Source organism: Camelus ferus, chromosome 29 (genome assembly GCF_009834535.1).
Source record: "Camelus ferus isolate YT-003-E chromosome 29, BCGSAC_Cfer_1.0, whole genome shotgun sequence".
NCBI classification, from domain to species: Eukaryota; Metazoa; Chordata; class Mammalia; order Artiodactyla; family Camelidae; genus Camelus; species Camelus ferus.
The window spans coordinates 11215444-11243241 of record NC_045724.1 but is presented as its reverse complement, the minus strand read 5'-3'; the positions used below and the strand labels follow the sequence as shown (position 1 = coordinate 11243241).

General features: G+C 41.8%; 1 protein-coding gene and 1 long non-coding RNA gene across 8 annotated transcripts in view; one reads left to right on the top strand and one right to left on the bottom strand.

Annotated features, from left to right (window-relative positions):
• The window catches only part of LOC116660521, a 135363-nt gene that overhangs the window by 92242 nt on the left and 15323 nt on the right, over positions 1-27798 (top strand). The gene's annotated exons all lie outside the window — the stretch shown is intronic.
• Positions 24385-27798, bottom strand: part of JPH1 (junctophilin 1) — a 73776-nt gene continuing 70362 nt past the window's right edge. The window contains exons 5-6 of one of the 6 annotated variants that reach the window (XM_032470242.1): positions 26859-26954; positions 24385-26398 (exon numbers count right to left, since the gene is read on the bottom strand). In XM_032470242.1, coding sequence (XP_032326133.1) covers positions 26874-26954 — 81 coding nt within the window. In that variant the 3' untranslated portion in view covers positions 24385-26398; positions 26859-26873. The other 5 variants (XM_032470241.1, XM_032470244.1, XM_032470243.1 and 2 more) reach the window with 5 other exon arrangements.

Here is a 27798-nt window from a genome sequence, read left to right as displayed (position 1 = left end):
TCATCTCTTTCCTAATCGTGTGTTCTTGGGCAGGGGTTCATTTAGCTCACTGACCTGTATTTTAATACCTATAAAATGGGCAGAATAATACTATCTCCTGGGTTTCAGAAAAAATTAGGTAATATCTATGGAAACACTTTGTAAATGGCAAAGTGCCAAACGTTAGTTACTGTGGTGGACGTTGTGTTATCCTGGTTGCTAGGACTATAAGGATAAAGAGGATGTAGTCTTGGTCTGTAAGATGCTTTTTCTTGAAGCTCTGGTGGGGGCGGCCAGGCTGCCTTTGACACACGCGTTCTAGTTGCCGCAGGTCACACAGGTTCCCGTTTCTCCCACCTCCCTGGGTTAATGTTACTCAAAGAGCAGACCGAGTTTCCTTAAGGGAGTATCTTCTTTCCTCTCGTGCAGAACTCCAGTCTCCTAGTGTAGATTTTCCTGACAGCAGCGTTGATTTGTCAGTGACTGAAGCACAAGCAGAGAGGATGCTGGCGTGGGCTGCTGAGGGGAGGAGATGTCCCCTCCAAGGGGCCTGGCCCAGCGGAGACGAGAAGCCAGGGACCGTGACTAGCTTTGCCCAGATGTAAGGTGCGTGTAGTGGAGACTTGCCCCTTGTGCATTCATAACAACTGCCCTCCTTCTGTTGTCCAGAGAGCCTTCAGTCTGAATGGAGCAGGTGACCGTCAAGCTCTGTTGCACCTGGGTGTGGCTGTGCCGCTAAGTTCTGTGATGTGAGCAGAAGTGACGCGTGCAACTTCCGGGTTGTGGCCTTAAAGGGACAAGGGCTTTCCTCAGTCCTCTCCCCTGGACTGTTGGCATCATGGCTGCAGCTGTAACAGTGAACTTGGACTATGAGATGGAAGCTGCCTGCTGAGAATGGCAGGACACCAAGATCGACAGAGCCAGTGTTCCCAACACCACAGGGACACCATGATCAGTAATGGAGTAATGCTTGCACTTCGTGTGACACAAGGGAGAAACATGTGCCATCTTGTTTAAGCCTCTGTTACTTTGGCATTTGTTATAGCAGTGGTCTCTTTGTGTGTGGGGGGGGGTGGTGGTGGTGATTAAGTTCATTTATTTAATTTTAAGGGAGGTACTGGGAATTGAACCCAGGACCTTGTGCATGCTAAGCAAGCACTCTACCGCTGAGCTACACCCTCCCCCCAGCAGCGGTCTCTTAAGCAATCCCATGAGAAAGGATGGACACCTGCATACACTGTGGGAACTGTTTGATGAGGTAGCTTTTATTTAGTGGAATGGGCTCAGATGTTGATATTGAAAGACTGTTTTGGCATTGCCACATAGTAATTGTTGGGTTATTAACCTCTATGAGTCTGTTTCCTCATCTGTAAAATCATAATAATGACAGACACAATGGTTTTATTGAGCACATCACTTGGTTCCAGCGCCACACATTGTTTGGGTTAAGTGAAACAGGAGAGTCTTAAGTAAACATAATACAAACATTAGTTATTTGTTACATGAGCATTTGCTATATGTATATAAGCATTATTATTATTTGATTTTTTTTCCCATACTGATTACTTATTTACTTCAACTGCTATTTGGCAGTGACCATTTCTGCGGCTTCAAATCCCCCAAAGGACCCAGTTTAAAACTGAGCACTTAATAGATGCTTAATGCATACGTGTTGAAGGCATGGCTTATTTCTAAGTGGGATACTTCTAGTCACAAGAATGACATTTTCTCTTGATCTAAAACATTTTAATTGTTAAATAAGTAACAAAATGTACCATTGTAATAACTTACAAGGGTGCAATTCAATGGTGTTAAGTACATTCACACTGTGTAATGGCTGTTACCTATTTCCAGCATTCTAAATAGAAACCCACACCCACTAAACAATGACTCCTCACTTTCTCCCTCCTTCAAGCCCCTAGTAAACTGTTTCACTTTCTGTCTCCATGATACTGCCTATTCTTGGCACCCCAATAAGTGGAATTACATAGCATTTGTCCTTTTGTGTCTGGCTTATTTCACTCAGCATAGTATTTTCAAAGTTCATCCATGTTATAGCATGTGTCAGGATTTCATTCCTTTTTAAAGCTGAATAGTGCTCTTTTGCATGTATATAGCACAGTTTGTTTATCCGTTCATACACCGATGGACACTTGGGTGGCTTCCATCACTTGGCTGTTGTCAGTAATGCTGCTGCGAACCTGAGTGTACACGTCTTAATCTGATGTTAAAGCAACAGCTTTGACCTCACATCTGGAGTGGACACCTGTGTTTCTCTGTGCAGCACTGGGACCTGGCTCCTGTGTTTCTGTCGCAGGCATGCTTGGAATATTGGAAATGTCTCGTGGATGCCTAGACACAACGTCCAGTCCCTGGCATAGCTGTAAGAATGTGCTGCCATCTTCTCACTTTGCACGGAAAGACACTAAGGGACAGAGAGAACACAGGGAGGGTGACATTGGCGTGTATGGGCCCAACGTGGGTTTGCGCAAGTGAATTTCTCCTTGTCCATTCCTGGATATGACATGTCTAAGCTGATCTTGGCCAGCTGGATGAAGGGGGTACCTCAGTTTGCTGAAGGGTCTGAGGTTGGCGACTTGGAGCTAGAGGTCAAGCTTCTATACCCTGGTCCCGTACGTGCTGTGTGTTTGGCTGATAATCCTTTGGTTGTTGGCTCCCTGCTGCAGAAGCAGAAGCCTATGGCTCTGAAGCTGTGCTGTGGCAGAGGAGTGCCTAGGCAATGTGGCCATTCCTCCGACTTCTGAGAAATGCAAACAGGAGGACTCTAGGTCATCCAGCTCCAAAGACACAGCTCCCCAGACCTGCAGGTTTTATACGGGCTGCCAGTGACTTTTAGAATCCGTGTCAACAGAAAAAGCGCTGCGCGGCCCTGGAGTCGCTCTGTTGATCCTGTGGTCTGCGTGAGATCACATTCCAGGGTGTTGGGATTTTGAATGTCTCTAAGTCTCAGACAGAGTCAGATGAGGACAGTACAGGCAGGTGTTCTCATATGTCCTTGGTTTTGGGATCTGTCCCTTTGGGTTTCAATCATTCAGTAAAAATGCAGCTCCTTTTATGTGTTGTGGTTTTAAACTTACGGTGTTTACTGCTTGCTAGACTGTGTAAAAATCCTAATAAGATACACTAAGAAAAATAAGGATGTTGGGCTGTTAGAAAAAAAGGGACTTAAATTTCATTTTTTGGTTGACTGTAGAAATACAAGAGTTTATGGACTAATATGCCTCCAAACCCAGCGCCTGGGCTCTGGTCCCCTTACTTGTTTCGCTTGCTGGGTTTCTAAAAAATTAACTAGTTCACTCTCTTCTTTTTTATTCAATTATAATTGATGTACAATATTATATAAGTTACAGATGTACAATATAGTGATTCACAATTTTTAAAGGTTATGCTCCATTTATAGTTATTATAAAGTATCTTCTATATTCCCCATGTTGTGCAATATATACCTGTAGCTTATTTTATCCCTAATAGTTTGCACCTCTTAATCCCCTACCCCTGTATTGCCCCTCCCCACTTGCCTCTCTCATGTTTCTCTTACTCTTTTAATTGAAAAAGAAATATATGCCTATTGCCTGAGCCTTGGAAACAGAGCTTGGAGAAAAGCTTAAGTGCTACTGGATAATTGGGAGGTTCAGTGACGAGGCGACTACTGTGAGGGAAGCGGAATCACGGAGGTTGAGAGGAACAGGAAGCAGATAATAAGGTGATGTGTTAAGTGATGTGAAGGTGGCTGCTGCTTCACCACTGGATCTGGCCAGTTTCTCACCCCCGAGTGGTAGCTCTGGACAAGATGTGCAGAAACACCATGCCCTGGGGCAGTCCCTTGGGGGCTGAATGAGGAATAAATATACGTGTTGGCTCTCTCCCATCTCCTGTCCTCCCATCCGGTGAAGTTCACCCCACAGAACATTATTTCCCCTGCACTGCCAGGTTGCATTACCTGACCTCTTAGCAGCTGCTGAAAAGTCAGACCCCAGGGTGTGGTCCTTCATCTGAAGCAGTGGGAGGAGTCAGAGATGCTGGCCATTAACTTCACCTGGTGGAACCAGTGTGTCACAGAGGCAGCAAATGAGAGGAGCAAGCATCAGAGGGTAAGGACAGCTGAAGCTGGAGAGTTGAAGGCAGCCCCTAAGATGTGTCGATACAGACATGGTAAACATTGAAGCAATAGCAGAGAATACGCAATAAATAAGTTTCCTTTCCATTGCAGGCCTTTAAGTCGCTGTCTGTAGTTTGCCACAACTTCCCTCACGTATCAAATTTTCATCTATGTTTATATGATTGTATCAGTTAGGATAAGCTTTGCTGCTTGTAGCAAAACCCCCAAATATATGCCTTAAACAAGTTAAGAGATTTATTGTTCTCTATCGTACAGAAGTCAGAGGAAGGCAGAGGAAAGGTAGCTTCCTGGTTATCATTCTGTTCCATCACAGTAGCATGACTTCTATCCTCAAAGTAGCTCTATGTTTTCAAAATAGATACTGGAGCTCTAGCCAGTACCAGGCCAAGAGAAAACAGAAAGGCCAAAAGGGTGTGCTCTCCTAGCTGAGTTACCCTCATTTAGGCAGTTTTCTCAGAGTCTCTGCCTGACAATTTCCACTTATGTCTCATTGGCCATCCCTAGCTGCAAAGGAGGCTGGGAAGTAAGGCCTTATTGGCAGGTACTCTGCAGCCCGGAATAAAATCGGGGTTCACTGAGTAAGGATGAGGGAAAGAATGAATACTGGGTAGGCAACTAGCAGCTTCATTTTACATAGATTCAACACCATGCTTGTAAAAGTTTCATGCATCTTGGATATTGCTCCAAAGTAAGGCATGGAAACTTACTTTATTAATTTGACTACCTGCATTGCATTCGATTGTGTGGAAATACTAACATTTACCTAACATGTCCTCTGTGGGTAGATATTTAAATTACTTTCAGTATTTTGGCTGTTATAAACAGTGCTACCGTTAACATTCTTATACATATGTATTCGCTCATTATTTGAGTATCTGTCTCCAGAATACATTTACAAATAAGGAATGCCTGGGTTAAAAGGGTAACTGTATTTTATATTTTACCATATATTGTCAAATAGCTTTCCAAAGTGTTAGCATTAATTTCTATTCTACCCAACAGTGTATGAGTCCTTATTGCCATCCAGATAAGTACTGTGAAAAAAATACAGGTAACACTGTGTACTATTAACCTTTATGACTTCCCCCAGCTTGATGGGTAAAAATGGTACCCTGTCAATTTGAATTTTATTAATCGTGTCATTAACTTTTTGAGCAGTCATAGAAGTTGTCAGTTCTACTTATTTCCTGGCCCTAAACAAGTTTAGATCAATGGGTATTTATATTACTCTTCAAGATTCAGAAACAAAGATTTAAACTTTTAATTTGTAGTCCATTCTAGTGGATGAAAATTTTTTAAACATTAAAAAAAACATATTTATTGATACATAATTCACATACCATAAAATGCACCCTTTTAAAGTGCACAATTCAATGGGTTTTAGTATAGTCACAGAATTGTGCGACCATCACTATTATATCAGAATATTTTCTTCACCCTGAAAAGAAACTCGGGACCCATTAGCAGTCACTCCTCATTCTCTCCTCCCCACAGTCACTAATCTACTTTCTGTTTCTGTGGCTCTGCCTGTTTGTCTATTCTGGACATTTCATATTCATGGAATCATGCAATACTTGGGGTTTTGTGACTGGATACTTTCACTCAGCATAATATTCTCAAAGCGTATCCATGATGTAGTATGTATCAGTACTTCATTCTTTATTCTATTTTTGGTAAAATATATATAACATAATATTTATCATTTTGATCATTTGTAAGTGTACAGTTAAGTGGCATTAAATACATTTATAATGTTGGTTACTCATCACCACTGTCTATATATACCCAGGGCTTTTTCATCATCCCCAATGTCAATTCTATGCCCATTAAACAGTAACTCCCCTTTCTGCCTCCTCCAACCCCCAGTAACCTCTATGCTACTTTCTGTGTCTGTGAATTGCTCATTTTCGGTGCCCCATATGAGTGGAATCATGCAGTAGTTGTCCCTTTGTGTCTAGCTTATTTCCCTAAGCATGATTTTTCAAGGCTCATCCGTTTCATAGCATATGTTAAAATTTGACTCATTTCTATGGCTGAATAGTGTCCCATGTATGTACAGAACATATTTTCTTTATCCATGAATCTGTTGACAGGCACTTAGATTATTTCCGCTTTTCGGCTCTTGTGAATAATGCTGTCATGAACATGGTAAACAGATGTCTGTTGGAGTTCCTGCCTTCAGTTCTTTTGGGTATATACCCAGGAGTGGAACTGCTAGGTTATAAAGTAGTTCTGTGTTTGACTTTCTCAGAAACTGCAGACTGTTTCCCACAGGGGCCACATCGTTTTCCATTCCCTTCAGCAATGCATGAAGGTTCTGACTTCACATTCTCACCAACACTTGTCCGCTTTCTAAAAAAACCTTTAGCCATCCTAGTGGGTACAGGTGAGGTGTGCATTTGCCTAATAACTAATGACGGTGAGCATCTTTTCATGTGCTTATTGGTCACTTGTATGTCTTCTTTGGAGACGTGAGTTTTCAAATCTGTTGCACATTTTAAAAATTGGTTTGTCCTTTTCTTGTTGGGTTGTAAGCATTCTTTATCTTTCTAGGTAGAAGTCACTTGCAAGATGTATGACTTGCAAATATTTTCTTCCGTCCTGTGGTTGTTTTTCCACTTTCTAGATGGTGTCCTTGAAGCACAAAGTTTTTAATTTTGATGACGTGCAAGTTTGTTGCTTGTGTTTTTGGTGTCATGTGTAAGAAACCATTGCTTAGTCCAAGATTATTAAAACTTATTTCCATGTTTTATTCTAAAAATTGTCTAGTCTTAGCTTTTATTTTTAGGCCTTTAATTCATTTTGAGTTAATTTTTATATATATGATGTGAAGTTGGGGTGAAATGTCTTTAAAACCATTTTTATAAAACAAGTTTTTCATTACACTTACGTGGTATACAACCTCCCTCAGTTTTAGCTCATTTTCCTTCAGTAGAGATTTCTTCATTCACTCACCTATTCAACAAGTATTTATTGAGCAATTGCTTTGTGCCAGGCTCCAGCATAGAAGAATGCACAGGGGACAAAGGGATAGTCTATTTCCAATGAGCCAGCAGTGGAGAAGGAACACAAACAAGGCAATCAACAATTAGTGGATGCTACAGTGATAGAAGGGGCACTTAATCTATCCCGAGGAGGTCCAGGGAATGCTTCTCTGGAAAAATAATGACTGACTTGAGCATCAAATGATGAAGTCAAGTTTGTTGGATGAAGAAGTGCAGTGGGAGAGAGATGACATTCCAGGTAGGGTGAAAGCAAATGTAAAGAAAGTCATGGCGCCCACGAGGAACTGTGGTGCACGTGCAGACGTAACCGTGAGGTTATTGTGTGAAGTACCATACTGGAGGTCTCTATTATAGTTCTGGCAGCAAAGAACAAATGTGAGTAGACCTTGCTCCTGGAGGCCTTTGCTATCACATAGATAAGAAATTATTAGAGGCTCAACTAAATTAGAGGTGATGGAAGTGAAGCGAGAAGTAGATTCAAAGAATATTTCAGGAGGTTGAATTGATGGGAGTCGATGGATTAGATTTGGCCAGTGAAAAGAACGAGGTGCCTAGGATTATAGCTTTGGGGACCTTTGGGGACAGGGGTGCAGTTATTAGTTCACTGAAATGATGAATTCATTTAGGGACCTAAATATGGTCTGTAAATAACTACTACATTTTAAGTAAACTTGGACCAGGTTCAAAGCTTCCAGAAAGCGTCAAAGAAGCTGGTTGAAGTGTTCTACTCTTTCTGCAAAGCCTGATTCAGTTTCTTCCATTTGAGTTCTTAAATGAGGAGTTTCTTGTATTAGTGCTGACACATTACTGGATTAAGCCCGTGTTCCTTTCCCTCCCTCCTTCTCTCCATCCATTGTCTCTTTCCTTTTCCAATACTCTTGCAAATTTGTGTTAAACTAGCCCACTGCAGGCTGGGGTGAGTAGGGGTGGGGTGGGGGTGGGCAAAAACCCAGGACTTCCCAGCACTGCTCTTTTGCTTTCTGTGTCATGGTCCCTCTGTATGTTGGAGGGCTCACCAGATCCCAGTGGATGTAAAGGAATTTGCTTTCCTGCTGGTTCCCTTGGTAAGAGCACTGTTTGAAACAAGCAGATGTTTCATAAGGAGGAAAAGCTGTTGTTAGAATAGGAAATGTGGATAATTGGCGTGCCTCCTTCATCTGCCAACGCTGCCCTGAAAACAAGCCTCCACGGAGCTCAGCTTTGCCTCCGTGCAGCTGTGGCTCCCAGCATGCAGAGTCTGTTCTTTGGGAATTAGAAACATGTTGATCTGAGCTGTAAGAGCTGATGGCTAAAAACAGCCCAGTTGCCTCTGTCGTCCGACAGTTCAATCGGCGGGGCTGTCAGGGTGCCAGCCTTTTGCTTTGCTGTGACCCCGCTTTTCCAACAGCCAGATAGTGGGCACGTGTACCTCCTCAAGCTCAGGCAATCCAGGGGAGCGGAGAGTCAGCGCATGTCTGTCTGAGGCCAGGGGAGTGGAATTTAATTTTGTATTTCCCATGGCCCCTAGCAGCGTTCTTCCAGGAGCAAAGGTAGTTCAAATCATTCACTCTCAGGTGAGCTCACGGGGCTTGGAGCAGACCTGTGGGCCACTGCTGTCCCAGGATCTCTAGAGAGAGCCGACACAGGACTGCCTTCCCCTTGGTCTCTGGGGAGGGCAGGGGTGCAGCTGAAGACAGAGAGCCTGCCTCTCCCTGGGTCCTGGGACAGACACTGACATTGTATAGCTGCCCGCGAGGCTGAAGTTCCAGAACTCTTGCCTACAGGACTCTCACCTGGAATTCCTGAGGACATCAGAGGGAACACCCCTTCCCCGAGCCACAGGCAGGTGGTACTGATTTGCTGGTTTGCTCATCAGAGGCTCACCTTCAACCCAGTATTGGTTTGCTCGGGTGCCGGAGCCCACCGCAGCCTGACCAGTCGGCTTGCAGAGCTGGGGTGGGGGCACGGGACCCGAAATCCCCAACAGGAGAGTAAGAACCACAGCCACTGGACACAAAAAGCCAATGTGACTGGCCCAGGTGACTCCAAAGCAAAGCTCTTTCTGCAGACAAGGTAAGAAAGAACTTTAAACAAAAAAAACATGAAAATTCTTAAGGAGATGAAATGAGAGCTTTTAAAGTCTTTCTGGAACTAAAGAATTATGGTTTTTTTTTTTTTTTAAAGAAATTCAATCAATAGGTACATTTGGAGCACTTATTACTGTTAAAATGACCTTATGCTGAGTGCTGCGAGGAATACAGTGATGGCTGAGAGTGTCCCTTTGCCCAAGGCCTTTACGCTCTATTAAAGAAAAGACAGCTATACTTAAATGAGATGGTGCAAAGCAGGGTGATGTAAGAGCTCATATGAGAGAGGAATCTGGTGTTTTTGCACATAGAAGGAGCCGTTCATTCTCACCAGCAGATGAGTTTCACAAGGGAGCGCGCTTCCAGCCGGGCTGCGGGGAGGGTCTCCGCTGGGGAGGCCGCTGGACCGATGGGGCGCGGGGTGTTGAGGCCGGAGCGATGTTGTGGAGATGAGGTTGGAAGGTGGTGAGCAGTCAAGTCAGGGCCTTGGCTGCCATGGTATGAAATTTGAGGGCCATGACGGTGGATGAACAAAGCAAAATTTAGCTACCCTGAGGGGTTCTGGAGCAGGAGAAGCCGTGGAAAGGACCCGGACTTCAGCCTCAGGCCCTCTCAGGTTTAAAGGCATGTGCCCCAGGAGGCATCTCACTGGTGGCCCTCCTGTGCTGGTGTTGCTTATGTAAGAAGAGAAATGTCCTAAGGAACAGGAGTAAGATACACATGTGTTCGGCGTGTCAGCGCCTCTCGGTGTAGATCTGCTGCCTGAGTCAACAACTGAGAGGAAAGGCTTGGCTACGCTAGAGTCAGTTTATAGTCGAGGTACTTGGCTGCTGAAAGTGGCTTCTCTAAGCTGCCTGAGCCAGCAGGAATTTTAGTCCTGATTTGAGCCCAGAGCCCACATTCTTCCCCTTGAAATTCACTGCTCCATGGAGAGAGAAGCCAACACAGAGAGGGTTGTGTAACCGGTGCCTTCAAGGAGTTTACCATCTGGCTTCTTTAACACAGGAAGTTGGCCTTCGAAAAGCCAAAGCTGCTGCAGGGCTGTGGTGCTAGTAAAATCAGAGGAAGAGCAGTTCCTGAGAGAGGCTGTGGTCATGGGGGGCTTCCTGGAGGAAGCAGACTTCCCCATGGACTTGGCTGGAGAGAGGGAATTCCAGGCTGGTGGATGCTGGGAGGTGCTGCCCAGAACGCTGTTCAGGAATGAGGGACTTCCTACCCCCCACTGTAGGAAGATGGCCCTCAGTTGTCACGACCCTTTGGGGATTGCCTCAGCTGAAGAGAACTATCTCATTCAAGGTCCCAGAAACTGCTAGAGGAAGTCCACGCCCGGTGACTGACCAAGGTCGGGTGATAGACGTGGTTCTCCTCCCCAGCTTGGGACAACTCGGAAGGTTATGTCAACCCTTGGTCTCTCCCCAAGGTCAGCTGAGGTCCTTCTCAGGGCTGCATCACAGCTGAGCCTCCCCTCTCCTGCTCCTCCTCCTCCTCTCGCCCTTCCCTGGGTCCTGACCCAGGAGCTCTCCCTAACAGACGTCTGCATGCTAATCCTCGTCTCTATTGGCTTCTTGGAGAACCCCACCTGTCACCGCTGGGTTCACACAATGACTTGTTGCTTTGGGCTGCAGCTGAGTCTATCTGATTCAGACCATTCCTGGGGTGCTGTATGGTGGTGGGGGGCAAGAGAGCAACACAGAAGGTTGCTGGGTACCCAAGAGCCCTCCCCCCAGTGTGTTCTCTTATAGGACCTGTGGCCTGTCCCTGTCCCCTGCCTTCTACCTACTCCCTTAACATTCTTGTCTGGAAGGGACGCATTCTCTAATGCCTGGTGGGACGGAGCTGAGTGTGTGTACATGTCTGTGTGTGGGTGGCGGTGGTGGTCAGGGTGGGAGGAGTTTTGGGAGAGGGGGCACCATCTTCTAAATGCCTTTGCAGCTGCTCTGTTGTGTGGAGAGAGGAGCAGAGCACGGAATGGGAAGTTAGGAGGGACTGGCTGGGAATGAGGTTTAGCACTGAGTGGGAAGGAGAATCCCAGCCTAGGAAGGATGCTTAAGTGGTCTCAATCTTTCTCACCTGTGCCCACTTTCGATGGCTATAAAAATAAATACTTGGCTCTAAAGGATCACTGATACGGAGAACAGAGAGCCCAGTGTCTGCACACCACCAGGGGAGTTCCATGGGGATTTATTTTCTGTAGTTTAGATGATGCAAGCAGCTTTATGCATATAAAATTATAAATTGTAATACTGAGATGCCCTGTCTTTGTGTAAGGCTGTGTCCAAGGGAACCTGGAAAATCTGGTCCGCCAGGGCTCTGGGTGCCCCTTTCATGCTGAGCAGCTCCTGGAACTCGGGGGCCCCAGGAACCCTCTTGCCCACCAATTAACAGGAGGGTGCACGCCTGACAAAATCTCTCCGGGCTGCCTGGCTGGCCTGTGGCTATTCAAACACAGCGCTTAAGTTTCCAGTGAGTTTTCTGATTGGCTCTCTGCCCCTTCCCTGGCTGAGTTCTCATGGCCAAGTGCTAGCCAGTTGGCAAGCCAAGACCCAGCCAGGGGGCTGGCTCCCACTGAGGGGTATACCCACCTTCAGACACTGAGAATCTTGTATTGGAAAGGGTCCTGTGAATGTGTGGGGGCCTGTTTCTTGTAGTTTTTAGAGCTGTGAAGAAGCTGGTATACATTCTTTTAATAAGGAGGTCATAGGCTCAGAGCAAAGTTTTAGACTTGGCTTTGTATCTCTGGCAAGTCCTAGCAGCGCGCTGGAAAAGGCGGACGGGGGGCAGGGAGACCGGTTTGGATCCTCCTGTGATGCATCTGACCAAGCAGTGGTCATGAGGAGGCGAGCTGGGAGGGCGGCAGGGGGACTGGGAAGGAGGGAATCACTTGAGACACCCTGGAGGCAGCTGTGTGGGAGGTAACAATGGCTCCAGCGGTGAGAAGGCCGGTTTCAGCCCTGGGGGAATGGTGGCTGATAATGCCGTGAAAAGACACTAGGAAGTCGGTTCTCATCAACCCTTTGGGACAGTCTTCAAAAATAGATCTGGTTTCAGATTCTCGCTCTGTTACTACTTGCTGTGTGGGTGCCATTTCATAGACATGTCACCTGAAGGAGTCAGATTTTTGCTGCTGTTCTTTAAATGTTTGGTAGAATTTTCCTGTAAAGCCACCTGGTTCTGGACTTTTGTTGGGAGTTTTAAAATTACTGATTGAATTTCGGTACTGGTGATTGGTCTATTGTGGTATTATCTATTTCTTTCTCATTCAATCTTGGGAGAGTGTACTTTTTTAAAGAATTTGTCCATTTCTTATACGTTGTCCATTTTATTGGTGTATAGTTGCCCATAGTAGCCTCTTAGGACCCTGTGTGTTTCTGTGGTGTCAGTTGTAACCTTTTTCATTTCTGATTTTATTGATGTGGGCCCACTGCCTTTTTTTCTTGAGTCTGACTAAAGGTTTATCAATTTTTTTCTTTTCAAATAACCAGCTTTTAGTTTCATTGATCTTTTCTATTGTTTTTTCAGTCTCTGTTTCACTTATTTGTGCTCTGATGTTTATGATTTCTTTCCTTCTACTAACTTTGCCTACTCACTTTGGGTTTTGTTTTTTTCTTTCTCTCATTGCTTTAGGTATAATGTTAGGCTGTTTATTTGAGATTTTTTTCTGTTGCCTTTGCTTTTGGTGCCAAATCAAAAGACTATTGCCAAGACTGATGTCAGGGAGCTTACCACTTATATTTTCTCCCGGGAGTTTCATGGTTTCAGGTCTTACATTCAAGTCTTTAATCCATTTTAAGTTAATTTTTGTGTATGGTGTAAGATAGTGGTCGTTTCATGCATTTGCATGTGGCTGTCCGGTTTTTCCAATACCATTTATTGAAGAAACTGTTCTTTGCTCATTGTGTGTTCTTGACTGCTTTGTCTCAAATTAATTGACCATATATGCATGGGTTTATTTCTGGGCTCTCTGTTCTGTTACATTGATCTATGTATCTGTTTTTATGCCATAAAATTATACTTTAATTGCTATGGCTTTGTAATATAGTTGAAAATTGGGGAGCATGATGCCTACAGCTTTGTTTTTCTTAAGATTGCTTTGGCTATTTGGGGTATTGTTCCATGCAAATTTTAGGATTGCTTGTTCTATTTCTGTAAAAAAAAAAAAATGCCATTGTAATTTTGATAGAGATTGCATTGAATCTGTAGATTGCTTTGATTAGTGTGGCCATTTTAACATTAATTCTCCCGATTCATAAACACAGAATGTCTTTCCATGTATTTGCATCTTCAGTTTCTTTCATCAGTGTTTTATAGTTTTCAGTGTACAGTTCTTTCACCCCCTTGGTTAAATTTATTCTTTTTCATGTAATTGTAAATGAGATTATTTTCTTAATTTCTTTTTCTGAGAGTTCATTATTAGTGTATAAAAATGCAATAGGTTTTTGTATATTGATTTTTGTATCCTGCACCTTTACTGAATTTATTCTAACAGTTTTTTGGTAGAGTCTTTGGGATTTTCTGTGTATAATACTATGTCATCTGCAAACAGTGACAAGTTTTACTTCTTCCTTTCCAATTTGGATACCTTTTATTTCTTTTTCTTGCCTGATTGATTGCTCTGGCTAGAACTTGCAATACTATGTTGAATAAAAGTGGCAAAAGTGGGCATTCTTGTCCCTTGATCTTAGAGGAAAGAGTTTCATCTTTCCACCATTGAGTATGATGTTAGCTGTGGGCTTGTCACGTATGGCCTTTCATTACTGTGACATACATTCCCTCCATACCCACTTGGTTGAGAGTTTTATCATAGGTGGGTGTTGAATTTTGTCATAAGCCTTTTCTGCATCTATTGAGATGAAACATAGTTTTTATTCTGCACTTGGTTAATGTGGTGTATCACATTGATTGATTTATGGATGTTGAATCATCCTTGCATCCCTGGAATAAATCTCACTTGATCATGGTGTATTATCTTTTCAATGTGTCACTGAATTCTGTTTGCTAATATTTTGAATACTTTTGTGTCTATGTTCAGAGATACTGGCCTATAATTTTTTTTTCTTCTGGTATCCTTGTCTGGTTTTGGTATCAGGGTAATTCTGGCCTCCTAAAATGAATTTGGAAGGGTTCCTCTTCTCTACTTTTATTTTTTTGAGAAGGCTTGGTATTAATTCTTCTTTGGATGTTTGATAGAATTCCCCTGTGAAGCTGCCTGATCCTGGACTTTGGTTTCTTGGAAAGTTTTTTGGTTGCTGATTCAGTACTAGTAACCAGTCTATTCAGATTTTCTCATTCTACATGATTCAGTCTTGGTAGGTTGTATGTTTAAGGAATTTATCCATTTCTTCTATGATGCCAAATTTGTTCGTATAAAATTTTCATAGTTGGCACATAAATTGCATCTCTTACAATAATTTCTATGTTTGTGGTATTGGTTGGTCTCTTTTCATTTCTGATTTTGAGTCCTCTTTCTTGATGAGTCTTTGCTTAAAGGTTTGTCAAGCTTGTTTATCTTTTCATATACATACAGTTGAAATTATTTTTGTTACCATTTTAGTAGTAGCCGAGATTTTTAAATGGGTATTTTTTAAATGGGCATTAAATGATAATAACACTTACTGTTCACTCAACAAGAAAAGTTCAACAATGTTAAGGATCCAAGCTCTTTCCAACTTTCTGCTCCCCTAATCTTGTTGGTTTTTTCTCTTATACTTGTTGCCTCATGGTTGCAAAATGGTTGCCATAGCATAAAGCATCACATCTACACTCAAGACAGAACAAAGGGGCATGTTGTAGCACCACTGAGTTCTTTGCTAGGGATCTTTATCAGGAAAGCAAAAAGTTTTCCAGAAGACTCAGCAAAGTTTCACTGACCAGAATAGGATCACATAGTCGCCTCCAGGGATTTAAAAAAGGCCAAGAAAGCAAAAATTCAGCAAAGAGGAGCAAGATCTCCTGATAATCATTCTCTACCCTAGTGGGAACTTTTTAAGCAGCTGAGATTTTGGAATTTTTGGCAACTGAGAATTCTAGTTTATCCAGTGACTTATCATTTAACTGTAGATCAGTAGGTAGTCTCTGTTTTCTCAGGGGTAAGAGAACGGAAAGACCATTTGAGAAGAAGAGATGTTTTGGCCATTTTGGTATCCTAGGGCCTACAGAAGCCTTAATTCCTTTTCTTTTCATTCCTTTTTTCGCTCTCTTTTAAAATTTCAATAAATAGTAGACCTCTCCAATTAGATAATGATGAAAAATGACTGGTGGACTTCAAGATTAAAGTTTTTTGTTACTTTTTAAATTTATCTGTGAGTGCAGCAGTGGGCTTAATTGCTCAGGAAGCTGAAACAACAGGAAGGAGGACAAAGAAGCCAGGGCCACCTCGTGCAGGAAAGGGCTTGTGCAATAGTGATTAGCAGCTGCCCCTTCGCTGCCCTCGGGCCTGATGGCAGGGCCCACGCTCCTCCTTGTGAAGAAAAACTTTTCTTGACTCTTCATGGGAGATACCTTGAGCATTCACAGACATTCGCAGTAGTTTAGTCATCTAATTCCTTGTTATAAAATGAATTTAAAAATTGTACATTTGATGATATTCAGGGACCTCAGACTCAGTGATAAAACAAGTTATTATACTAACTTCAAACACCTCTGTATAAAAAACCTGAAATTAGTAAAATTAATTACAAAATAGCTATTTGGGGGGGTAATTGGGTTTATTTATTTATCATTTATTTTTAATGGAAGTACTGGGGATTGAACCCAGGACCTTGTGCATGCTAAGCATGTACTCTACCACTGAGCTATACCTTCCACCTAAAGTATTGTTTTTTGAAGAGGTGCTAATTTTAAATATCTCAATTTAAAAAAATCTGAAGATGGATAGTGGTGATGGATTTACAACAATGTGAATGTTCTGAATACCAGTAAATTCCATGCTTTAAAATGGTTAAAATGGTGAAGTTATATTATGTATCCTTTACCACAATAAAAAAAAAATCTGAATGTTGTCTTGTTGAGGGACCTGCTCTAGTGAATAGGTAGAATAATTTGTAAAGAGAAGAGCCAATCATTTCATATCAGTGAGTGTTTTCTTTACGCTAAGTACATATCTTTTTAAATTGAAGTATAGTCAGTTTACAATGTTGTGTTAATTTCTGGTGTACTGCATGCTGAGTCAGTTACACACATACATATATAAATTTCCTTTTGTATTTTTCCTTATAGGCTATTATATGGTATTGAATATAGTTCCCTGTGCATATTTTTTTTTAATTTAAGTATAGTCAGTTATAATGTGTCAATTTCTGGTGCACAGCATAAGGTCTCAGTCATATATATACATATATTCATTTTCATATTTTTTCATTAAAGGTTATTACAAGATATTGAATATAGTTTCCTGTGCTATAGAGAATAAATGTTTTTTAATCTATTTTGTATATATAGTGTTTAACATTTCTAAATCTCAAACTCCCAAATCTCAAACTCCCAAATTTATACCCTCCCACCCCCTTTCCCCTGGTGACCATGAGCTCCTGTGTGTATCTTGATCACGAAGTGCTCTCTTGAACTTTGGGCCTGTATACCTGATGGCATTCTCTCCATTTGGCCCGTGTCTCTAGCACCTCAGGTCTCAAACAGAATTCTGTGTCTTCACCTGTGCATACCTGCTCCTCCTACCACCTTCCCTGGTCTTAGTTAAGGGCCCTAAAAAGCACCCAGTTAATTGCTCAAGCCTGAACCCCAAGTGTCATTCTTGAATCTTACTTTTCCCTTACCCTCCACCCCAAATCAAACACCACTTCAAGTTAATTCTGTCTTCTCAGTGTTACCCTAATCTGCCCACTTCTCTTCACCTCCACACTTAAGGTAATAAGGAGTCAGGAACTCTTATCTACAAATGAGTTCCTCGCATCCATTCTTCACCCACTCATCCTAAATGCCTGAAAAATACTCAGTGTTAAAACAAATGTTTTAAAAAATTATTTCTTATGGGAAGACCATTTAACATAAGATCTGCCCCTTAATAGATTTTGAGTGTACAGTATTGTTATCTACAGTACAGTGTTGTACAGCAGAGCTCTGAAACTTGTTCATCTTGCTTTACTGAAACTTTATACCTGTTAATTAGAAATCATTTTCTTAACCAAGATGGACGATCTGTTGGCTATCTTGAATACATTATCAAATTGCTTAGTAAATTTTACAAAGGCACTCAGCCATAATTTTTGCCAAATGGAAACAAGTGCTGTCAGAACAGGATTTCTACATATGCCTAACACTTCTTACTCTTCCACAGAATAGCCACCAACACCCCCCCCCACCTCCCCTGCCATTAGCCTAGTAATATTAACACTGTAAGACAATTAATTGGGTTGGGGGTCATGTCCGCAGGGCAAGTTGCGGAAGCCAGCTGCCTTACATCAGTGTGTGAGCTGCCCAAGTGGACAAGGTTGTTTCAGTTTTATTAACGGGCTCATCAGTCTTACTGGACGTATGTGTGTACCAGGCATTGTTAGGGAAGAGATGTGGGACAAATTCCCTGCCTATGAGGAGTGCACAGCCTAGCAGGAGACACAGATTTGAAAAACAGATGATTTTTACAGTGAGGTGTTAAGAATCAAGCAAGGTGGTCTGGAGTCACTGAGGAGGGACATTCCATGGAGCCCGGGAGAGCTTCCCAGAGCTGGAAAGGAGCTTTGGATCTGAGATCCAGTGCTGACTCCAAATCAAGCCATTTTTCCATTTCAGCTGAGAATGTCATTGGTGTGACAGGCACTGGATTAAAAAAAAAAATCTCCTTATATAATTTGCATTTCCCTGGCTACCAGTCAGGTTGAGCATCTTGTTATGTTTATTGACTGTATTTTCTGTGTATTGTCTGTTTTTGCCACTTGTAGAAAATCTTAATGTTGACAGTAAACGCTGAGACATGTTGGGGACTTGCCTGATGCTGTTTGTAGGACTGGTTTCCTAAGTCCTACACACATCTCCTGATGAAAATAAGGATCAGGATGTTTTCCTAACCACCCCTCTCCCCTCCCAACTTCCTATCAGTATGTGCCTTCGGTCTGGTAATTGGCTTCCTCTTCTAGCCTGGTAGTCACTGAGGAAGGTCAGCTGGATGGGATGGAATCTGTATGTGCAGACACTGATGTCATCTATAACTGCAGTTTTGTTCTGTCAAAACTAGAGGAAAAAGTCTACACAGATGGACAGAGGGAGTTATGTGTAGGCTTGCAAATGTGGGCACTGTCTGATGAAACAGAAGTAATTGAGCGTGCAGATCTTAACAAGGTCCAATTTCATATCTGGTTTGAGAGCAATATCTATACATAAACTACTACATGGATTTGAGAATGACTCCCAGTCATGTAATGGAAAATGCATTGCCCGCAACCTCAGATATCAGTTAACCCTGAGGACTGAGCCTTCATGTTTTACCTGCTGGCAGCCAGGACCCCCCAGCTGTGCCTGTGCTCTAACCTCTTGGGGCCAGAGGACAGAGCTGCTGAGAGGTACGGGAAGGAGTATCTGGGACTTGGAGCCAGAGGCACCTGGGTGGGAGTCTTGGCTCTGCTCTTCATCAGCTGTGTTTTAACAATTCTCTCCACCCCTCTTGGCCTTGGTTTTCTCATATGCAAAATGGGGAAAGTGCTTCCTAGTTCACTGTTATTTTAAGGATCAAAAAACATGCTTGTGATACACGTGTTAGGTATGTGTGTATTCTTTTTCACTCTTCTTTCTTCTCTTTACCACATTGCACACACAGCGAAGTGAAAGGCCTTGACTGTGGTTGGTGCTTGCCCCTTGTGTACTGCTTGACTGCAGACAGCAGTGGTTCTCAAAGTATGGTCCCCGGCATGAGTGTTGCTTGGGAACATGTGAGAAACAGAAAAACTCGGACCTACTCAATCAGAAACTGCTCTGGGGCTCAGCAGTGTTTTACTTCCAGGTGGTTCTAAATGCTCCTTAAAGTTTAAGAACCGCTGGAAGAGTCTCCTTCCTGTTGTGGTCAATACAGAAAGAGATTTGGTGAGATGGGAAAAAAAGAATGTGTTTGTTTTAATGATATAGAAAGCTATTTAAAGTCCCAGAAGGTGACTTTCATCTAATGTCAGGTTTCCCTTAAAATAGTGAATGAGATGATTCAAACCAGGAGAATTGTTTCCTGTTACCCTCTGAAGACAAGCCACCCAAGTTGAGCTTAATGCAGGACTTGAGATAAGCTCTCTGGACGTGGAGATCCACTGAATTGGAGCAGATAACTTCTTACCTTCTTTTCCGGTGTTTTTTTCCCCCTGTAATGACAGAACTTATAAATAAATGGCTGCTGCATTAACTGTGCAGCTCTGGCAGGTCTGATGTGATGATATTTTGCCATGCTATTATTTCTGATTAAATGTATTTTAATTTAAAGCCAGAGCCATCTGCCTGTGTTCATGACCACAGTGACTAAACATAATAGCCAGGCCCATCAGCACACCTCTGCACATCAGTGGGAGTCCTGAGGCTCTACAAGCATCAGGAAGTTCGCTCCTATCACCAAGAGTGTGATCATCGTGGCAAGCCTCTGTCAGGCTCGTTTCTCATACACTTAATTCTCTCTCTTTATTATATAGTTTTTTTTGGTGAGTAATAGACATTAATTAATAGTTGTACCTAGTGTATATAATGAGTGTTCTGTATTATTAAATATTCTCAACCTGCTTATGAGAAATGCATCAGTACTCACCAGTGTACCTTCTGATGATCATTCTGATCTTTGGTTTTTAATTGCCCTTTGCTTTTGAGAAGCGATTCATTTAATTGTTTAAAGTAGAACTGATTCTGTATGCAAAATACATTCCTTAGGGCAGGACCTGATGCGTACTAATACTTAATTAAAAGAAATTTCATTTCAGTGAATTCATTAAGAATAATGAGAGGAGACAATTGAGGTGATACAAACTTTCGTTTACACTTTATGAAGTAGACAGTATCCTTTTGGAGATTTGCAAAACAAGCAGAAGGCAGGAAGCTTTTATAGGATAAAGAATAAAGAACAAGGACAAGATAAATAGAAAAGGTCTACTAGGCTGGGGCTACCATCAGCCTTGTTCGGGGCAAGAGGGTGTACATCGCATTTCTGGCCAAGCAGAGCCAGGAGTCCTTTGCAGATACCAGAAAGTTATCTATGGTTTGGTTTTGCTAAACTGGCACCCCTGGCAGCAGAGGCTCCATCTTGGGCCTCAAAATTTACTGATGAAGGGATAACCAAAATTGCTAATAAAAGTGAGACTATTAAGTGTAGTAGTACTTACCATACGTTCAGACTCTCCCAGGTGCCAGATAGTTCACTGAAGTTGCCTACTTTGATTCTTACAAGAATACTATGAGGCAGATATCAGTCTTCCCATTTTATAGACACCAGAACTATCCTTAGAGGGTACGGAAATGGACAGGTGATGTTTGGTGCTGGCTGAGCCAATGCATATGGGGATGACTCAAAAGGAAGTGGGTGGCGAGTTTCATAAAACAGCTTCCGAGAAAGGGTCATGCCTGTATGAAGGCTGCCTTATGCTCCTCTACTTGAATTACTATCCTCAGTGAAGCTGATACATTAGTCAAACTGCACTGGTGCACTCTGTGTGTCTAAGTCTGCTCCTGGTGTGCGGAGACAGACAAGGCACCAAGCTCTGGTTGGGTGTGATGGAGAGCTTGGGGTTCTCCAGGGCGCTGGGCATTCAGGAGTGTACTGAACACAAAGGCAATGGTACAGTTCCTGAAAGCTTGGACAGGGTGGCAAATAGATGCCTCCTTTTGAGTGCCTCCTTTATAACTTAGTCAGGTCGTCTTTAGGATATCAACACAAATATAGGTAAATCGTAAAGTTTGAGTGAACCTATGAAAACTAAAAAATACAGTCTGCTAGGATCTTTTCTGCAAATAATACTTTTTTGTAAAAGGGAAAAAGATGGACGTGATTATTAGAAAAAAATGGAAAGATTTCTATGCACTAGATTTCATTTCTATGCACAAGAATTCTAATAGAAGAAACCAAATTGTAAAGGAAATATTGGGAAATATTCTGAGAAATCAAAAAAAATTATGAATTCCTCCCATTACTTACTGTCTCATGACAAACCAACTGGATGTAGATAACACCAAACCTTTTAAGCACAAATACATTTCATTCCTGGGTGCTTTCTTGGGTTGAGATTATTTCCCAAATTCTTGCTTGGGTTTAGTGGACTAATAGGTAACAAGAAACTTAAGTAATCCTTGTTTATCCTTTTGACTGTTGTATGGATTTGGAGGTTTCTGACCTTTCCTAACTTGTACTTGGCCCAATTATCTGATGTAAAACTGCTCTGAAAATGCCAGGTCTAGTTCTCAGGTGGTGGGAACCTGTTAGTTTCACAACAGTGCTATATTTGAGCATCTTCTTGGCCTTTATCAGCTTCAGAAGCAGTTACCTGACCTCTAGGTACTTGCTCTGGTGGTCAGAAGTGATTGAACATGAAAAAATTAGATGGCTTTTGGCTTCTTCTCACCTTTGCTTCTGCTTTTACTGCTAGGGACATGATACTTAACTATCAGATTTTTTTCCAAATATGTGCCACAGGTGGCAGGAATGTGATATGGTCTTGAAACTAAAGCCCTCCCCTCCACTGCTTTCCCTTAAGCAAATGTCACCATGAAATTCCACTAGAATGTTCAATGTTGGTCTTGATATTCACAGATGAGTTTGCTTGGGGAGAGGATGGGGATAAGGAAAGACTTGTATGTCAACATTATAATCATCTTCCACTGAATTTATCTCTGCCTTCAAACCTTTTCTTCAAAATTCTTTTCAATCACTAGCTGACCAAATCTCAGGCCCTCACTTTTTGTGTTAGTTCTACTAATAGTTTACCTAAATCAGACTTGGGATTCAAGAGAATAGTAAGGAAGCTTTATGGAACACTGAGATAAAGTATCAAAAGAACATCACGATGTAGACCTAAAAGATTTAGGCTTTCTAGGCACTATGTAATTTCTGGGTTAATCCTAGTGGTCAGGTTCAAAGACACACATACACACACACCTCCAAGTTCCTTCACAAAGTGCCTCTTACTCCAGTACCAATCAAGACAGCACTTAAAAGCTAAACTTTTGTTAGTAATATTTAGCATTTTTTAAGGTTCAAAAATAAATGCCATACATAAAAACACCTTACCAAAAGCCATGAGACTTTTAAATACATTTAAAATTTGGGATTTTAAGTACATGATTAGACGTTCTGGATAGATTCTGCTACAGTTACATCAACTGAGGAGCCTAATGACAATTGAGTTCAATCCACACTGTTACCTTGAATTTCATCTTATTTTCTGCCTTTTCATGGCTGATGAGTGTGACAGTGTGGAATAATGCTAGCCACAATCTGAACTGAAAAAGTATAACATTTAGCCAGCTCTGGGGCTCTGATACAAATATTTATAACTTTTTGGCTACATGGCCGTGGGCAAGTCATTTAAAGGCAGGGAATCTTTCATAGGGATCTTGTAAGACTAATAAGATGAGAAAGTTCTTTGTAAACCAAATGTCTCAAATTCTACACTACAAAATCGTATTTTAGTGCAGGGAAGGAGGTCTGTGAGCGTGGCCTTTGACTTTCTCAGCGAGAGAGGCTGATTACCACTGCAGAAGGAACATCGCATGACCTATGGTGTAATTAACCTTTATTAAAGAGGCTTTTAGTGGGATCTTATTACTATACTTGTTAATGTTTGAGAACACTTATAGGAATTACAATTTTTCCCCTAGTTCCTCCAATTAGTGAAGACTAACACATACTAGGCAGTCCCAGTGCACCAGGTACTGTACTGAGCACTTTGTATAAATAAGCTCATTTCGCCCTCAGAACTGCCCTGTGAGATCAGCGCTCTGGGCACGCCCATTTTACAGATGAGGAGACCAGGAGGCACAGATTAGAGAAGACTCCACAGTCAGTCAGGACCATGGCCAGAATCTCATCTGTATTCACTGCATTCTATCCATTCTGCTCTTTACTTTGGCTCCCATGAATCAGACCCCTAAAGCAACTACAACAAAGTAAAGTGCTTTCCAGTGCTCTGGGATGAGGAAATGTTGGACACAGATAATTCATAAACCTGGGCAATGAAACACAGCCGGATGAGTCGTCACACTGCACTGGCAGAATGTACCACATCCACAGCTGCCTAGTCAGTTGGAAAGAGGCGGCTACACCGCCTTCCGCAGCTGGGGCGAGGGCTGCAAGCGCACGGGGGGGCAGGGGGAGTACTCCTGGGGAGCTTTTTACCACAACTCTTGAAACAGTTTTTGCATTAAAAGGGCACGTAGAATATTTTCCAGATTTCTCAGCCACACGGTCTTCACCCTAGCTCTGGCTTCAGCCATTAAAACGTGTGGTTTGGACACGAATCTGGAGTCAATAATCTTTCTAGCACCCTGTGCTTTTCCCGCCGGCTCCAAAATAGCCTGTTCTGGGTTCTGTTCCATTAGGATTTGCTGGGGGGTTCATCATTCAAGTCGATAAATCTGTTAATACCTAGTGGCCATCACTTTGTGCGTTATTTACGTGGGGGTCTCCAGTACCTTAGCTCCAACAGGACTGAATACTTCGGAAATTTAAAAGCACCGTGGCAGCTCCCTGGGAAGCTGTTTTGGAGAAGGTCCTTTTATTACACCTCGTGGGCTGCTTGCTAGCTGAGGCCAGCGCTGAGGATGGCTCCAAAGGCTGGAAGTTCCAGTGGAAGCAGGTTTATTCAGCTGCACGTTGAGCCTAAGCCGCAGAGGCCACGGCAGCATATGCATTTCTGTGGAACACTAGGGTCAAAAATGTACCCGGGCAGGAGAGAGACCTACTCCAACTTTAAGTTTTCCTTAAAAACAGGAGCAAGACTTAAAACCCTGGATACAGCACTAATACAGTTAAGGAAGCAACTAAGCAGAGCAATGCATCCTATTTTGCAAAATGATTCGAAAGGCCCAGGATGAAAGAAATGTAGAAAAAAATAATGGTGTGATATTAATATGACCTTCTGCCATGCAGATTCTTTGAGTACATCCCCCCAATTTCTACTGTTAATTTTTCAGCAGAGCTTTCAACACCATCACCACCAAAAAAAAATTCCACAGAACTCAAGACAGTAATTTACTCTAAAAAAAAAAACAAAAAACAAAACACACCAGCTTTATTAATAACCAACTTTTTTATTAGAGCAGATACAGTTGTGAAAACTGTACATTATACATTTTGGTTTCAAGGATTATAAATAAAGGAACTCACAGGTAGGAGTTCTTTTTCACAGCAAGAAACTTTAAATAAACAAAGTCATGTTTTATTAAGTACATTGGCAGACTTCATGTGCTGTCCAAAATGTAGAGTACAGTATAACAACCCATTAGAAAGAGCCTTTCATGTAAAATACAGCTGTGCACATTTTAGAAAAATACCAACAATTTGAGCTTTGTTTTAAAAAAGCTTATAAATCATACATATATTTATAAATGGAACCAACATGCTCACTTTATAAACATATCCTTTTATTATCTGTTACCCATTATTTCCAAAGCGTTACACATTTGAAATAAACACTTGAGATTAAATATTTTATTTTATTTTTTTTTTTAAAAAATCAGCTTTCCCAGCATAAAGAGCTACGGGGTTAGGAAGGAGCAGTGGGAGTACTGGGGCTGACACAGGAACTTAAACATTTCTTGGGTAAAAACGTACTTCCTAAATTTAAAAGTCAAAGCAAAATGTAAAAAATAAATAAATATACAAGTTGTAATTTTCATTTGCTCTCTTTCTTCATTCCATATTGGTCACACCCAGGATTCTCAACATATTGTACTTCTGCAAAAAACACCACTGGGTTACTCCCCTGCAGGTGAGAAAACAGAGTCCACACCTGTGCTAACATGTGAGGTGTCTCTTCCGCATTGAAAGGGTAGCAAATAAGATAAAAAGAACCTGATTAAACCATGCAGATAGTGGAAATATTTAGGAATAGCTCCCTCTCCTCAATGTAATGTTTTACAGAGATTTAACAGATACCGTTCCTCCCCTGATTTCCTTTTTAAATAATTATTTTCATAAAGACTATGTAGTTTCTCTAAATTAGCATGCTTCTGCATAATAATAAGTTACAAAACAGCAAAAAAATCAGATTGTGTCAGAAAAACAAAGGACTGCAAAAGACGGGTACTTAAAACAAAAATGTCTAAGCCTTTAAAATGTGAAATAAAATTACAAAAGGACTTTGAAAAACATGAAAGGCATTAAATCGAGAAGCACTGATTTAACAAAGCTTTATGCTCTACCTGAATGTATTCAACAAAAATTTAAGTTGGAAAAAAAAAAAGAGAAGAGCAGTTATTAATAGCATCTTGCTTAACTTTCATGGGAATTAACATAGCCACTGACAAGATTTTATTTGGTTGGTGAAGTACGTCAGCAATGAAACTGAATCCTTTAAACACCGATTACTGCAATCCATGCAACGTTTTGACTACACTTCTTAGAATTCTGTTGTCTTTCAGCTTTTAAAATTTAGCACCTCCTAAGTGCATAAATAATTCATCTCAGTAGTGTTAAAAATGTTCAAAATCAAACGATTTCTTAGGAAGGTATAATGCCTTCGCACTGCTAAATTGTAAAGATAAATAGCCTTTTACAGGTTTAGGAAGACTAAACAACATGAAGAATGATGTATTGCTATCAAAATAAACACATTTTCCTCTAGAATTTTGTTACTTCTTTTCCTCGAGATGCAACGTGTGTGCTTCATCCAGCCAGGACGGCACGCCATAGACGACTATACGTCGTATTTAAATAAACAGCAAAAATGAACAGTCGTGCACAAGCAAACGAAACTGTTCTCTCCTGGGACATCCCAGGAGATGTGAGAGCAGCAGGTCGTGGCATAAGACTGGTGAGTGATGCTGCTACCTGTTTCTTCTAACGAGACAGGAGTGACTGTTGGAACCACGGCCACAGCAACACAATCCTCCGACCGCATTCCTTGGGCAGTCGTTTGTTTCCCCAGCTCCCTACTAAAAACGTCAGATGGTAAAATAGTAAGGCAGCTGTTGACTTCCATCAAGAAAAAAAAAAAAATGCAGCTCCATACATTTCCAGTTTAGTCACACTCTGCTAGGACAGATGGAGTAGCCAATGCCAAGAGCTTCGCCGGATGGGGCTGCTTCAGCAGATTTTAAAAAAGAATGATTATTAAGTTTTGCTCTCCAACACGGCCTCGTGCTTCAGCTCCCAGAGGACCCCAAAGCCACAAAGCATCCCCAGGGGGGACCGCACAGGTCCTCTGGCTGGGTTTTCCAAGTTTCATCTCTCTCAACGATCCCATCCTAATTCCAAGCCTCCTTCCCCGTGTCTGAGTCTGCCTGGGGCGCACCATTTAAAGGGCTGACGACACCACTGCAGAGAACTGTGGGCCAACACCACTAGCGGTCATGACTGCACCGAAGGGTCAAAACAGTTATCTCATTAAGTAACTATGTTGAATCACATTCAGGCACAGCCAAAGTGAAAGTGAAGGACAATACGGAGTTGTTAGGAGAAAAAAAAAAAAAAAACGTAAATTTGGACATGGGAAAAGAACGTTATAGATGGTGATTCTATAGAGGAATTAAGGCTGTTCTTACCTTTCTTAATTCCGATCAAGTTAGAAAGTGAACAAAAAGAATGGCCAACCCGATATTCAACAGCATGACAAGGACAATCATGACTGAATTAGGGCCCTGGAAAGGAGACGGAACGGAACGAGTGTCACTTTTCCATGTTAATATCAACAGATACATTAGCTCACAAAACCAATTACCAAAAATATTAAAAAAAAAAAAAAAAAACCCAACACAGTCGCAGTAAATAAGGCATGAATGACGACAGCAGTTCCAAAAGGTATGAACTAAAAATAGCTGTGCTGTATTTAGATGGCGCTGCCTCTGAACTTTCACTTAAAAATGAACCCGGTCTTGATCAAACCTAAAAGATGACTTAAAAAATAACTTCCTTCCTTCACCTCAGAACACTGGGCAACAGTCCGGGTGAGACACATCTCGCCGTAATGGGTGTAAAAGCAAATGGGAATTTGATAGGCATTTTTTGTTAAGGTGTAGTTTGGATGAGCAAGAATCGCTTCTTCATAAAGGCTGTTAGAACAGTGTCTTTAGGATAATGAGGCTGCTCAGGAAAAGTTTAGGAAAAACTCAAAGCGAGGTTCTCTGACTTGCTTTTCCTGGTCTTCTTTATGGATACCACTCCTCCCCTAAAATAAGGACCACAAGTAGGAAACTGAACCTTTTAAGAAATTATCGTGCGGGTCTACTCTTTAATTTCCCTGCTCACAGCTGTGACATTTCAGATATCAAGTTACATTTTAACAAATCACAGAATCCTATTTTGATGAATACCGCTACAGTAAATACCATGTAGTCCAACGTACCCAAACTTTCTTGTTTAAAAAAAACCCAGAGAAAAAGAACCTTATATGACCCATCTTTTCAGACCTGCCCATACTTGGCCATCTTTATTACTACAAAGATGCGACCTTGGTATTTACTATTAAAATAGTGTCTAATTCTT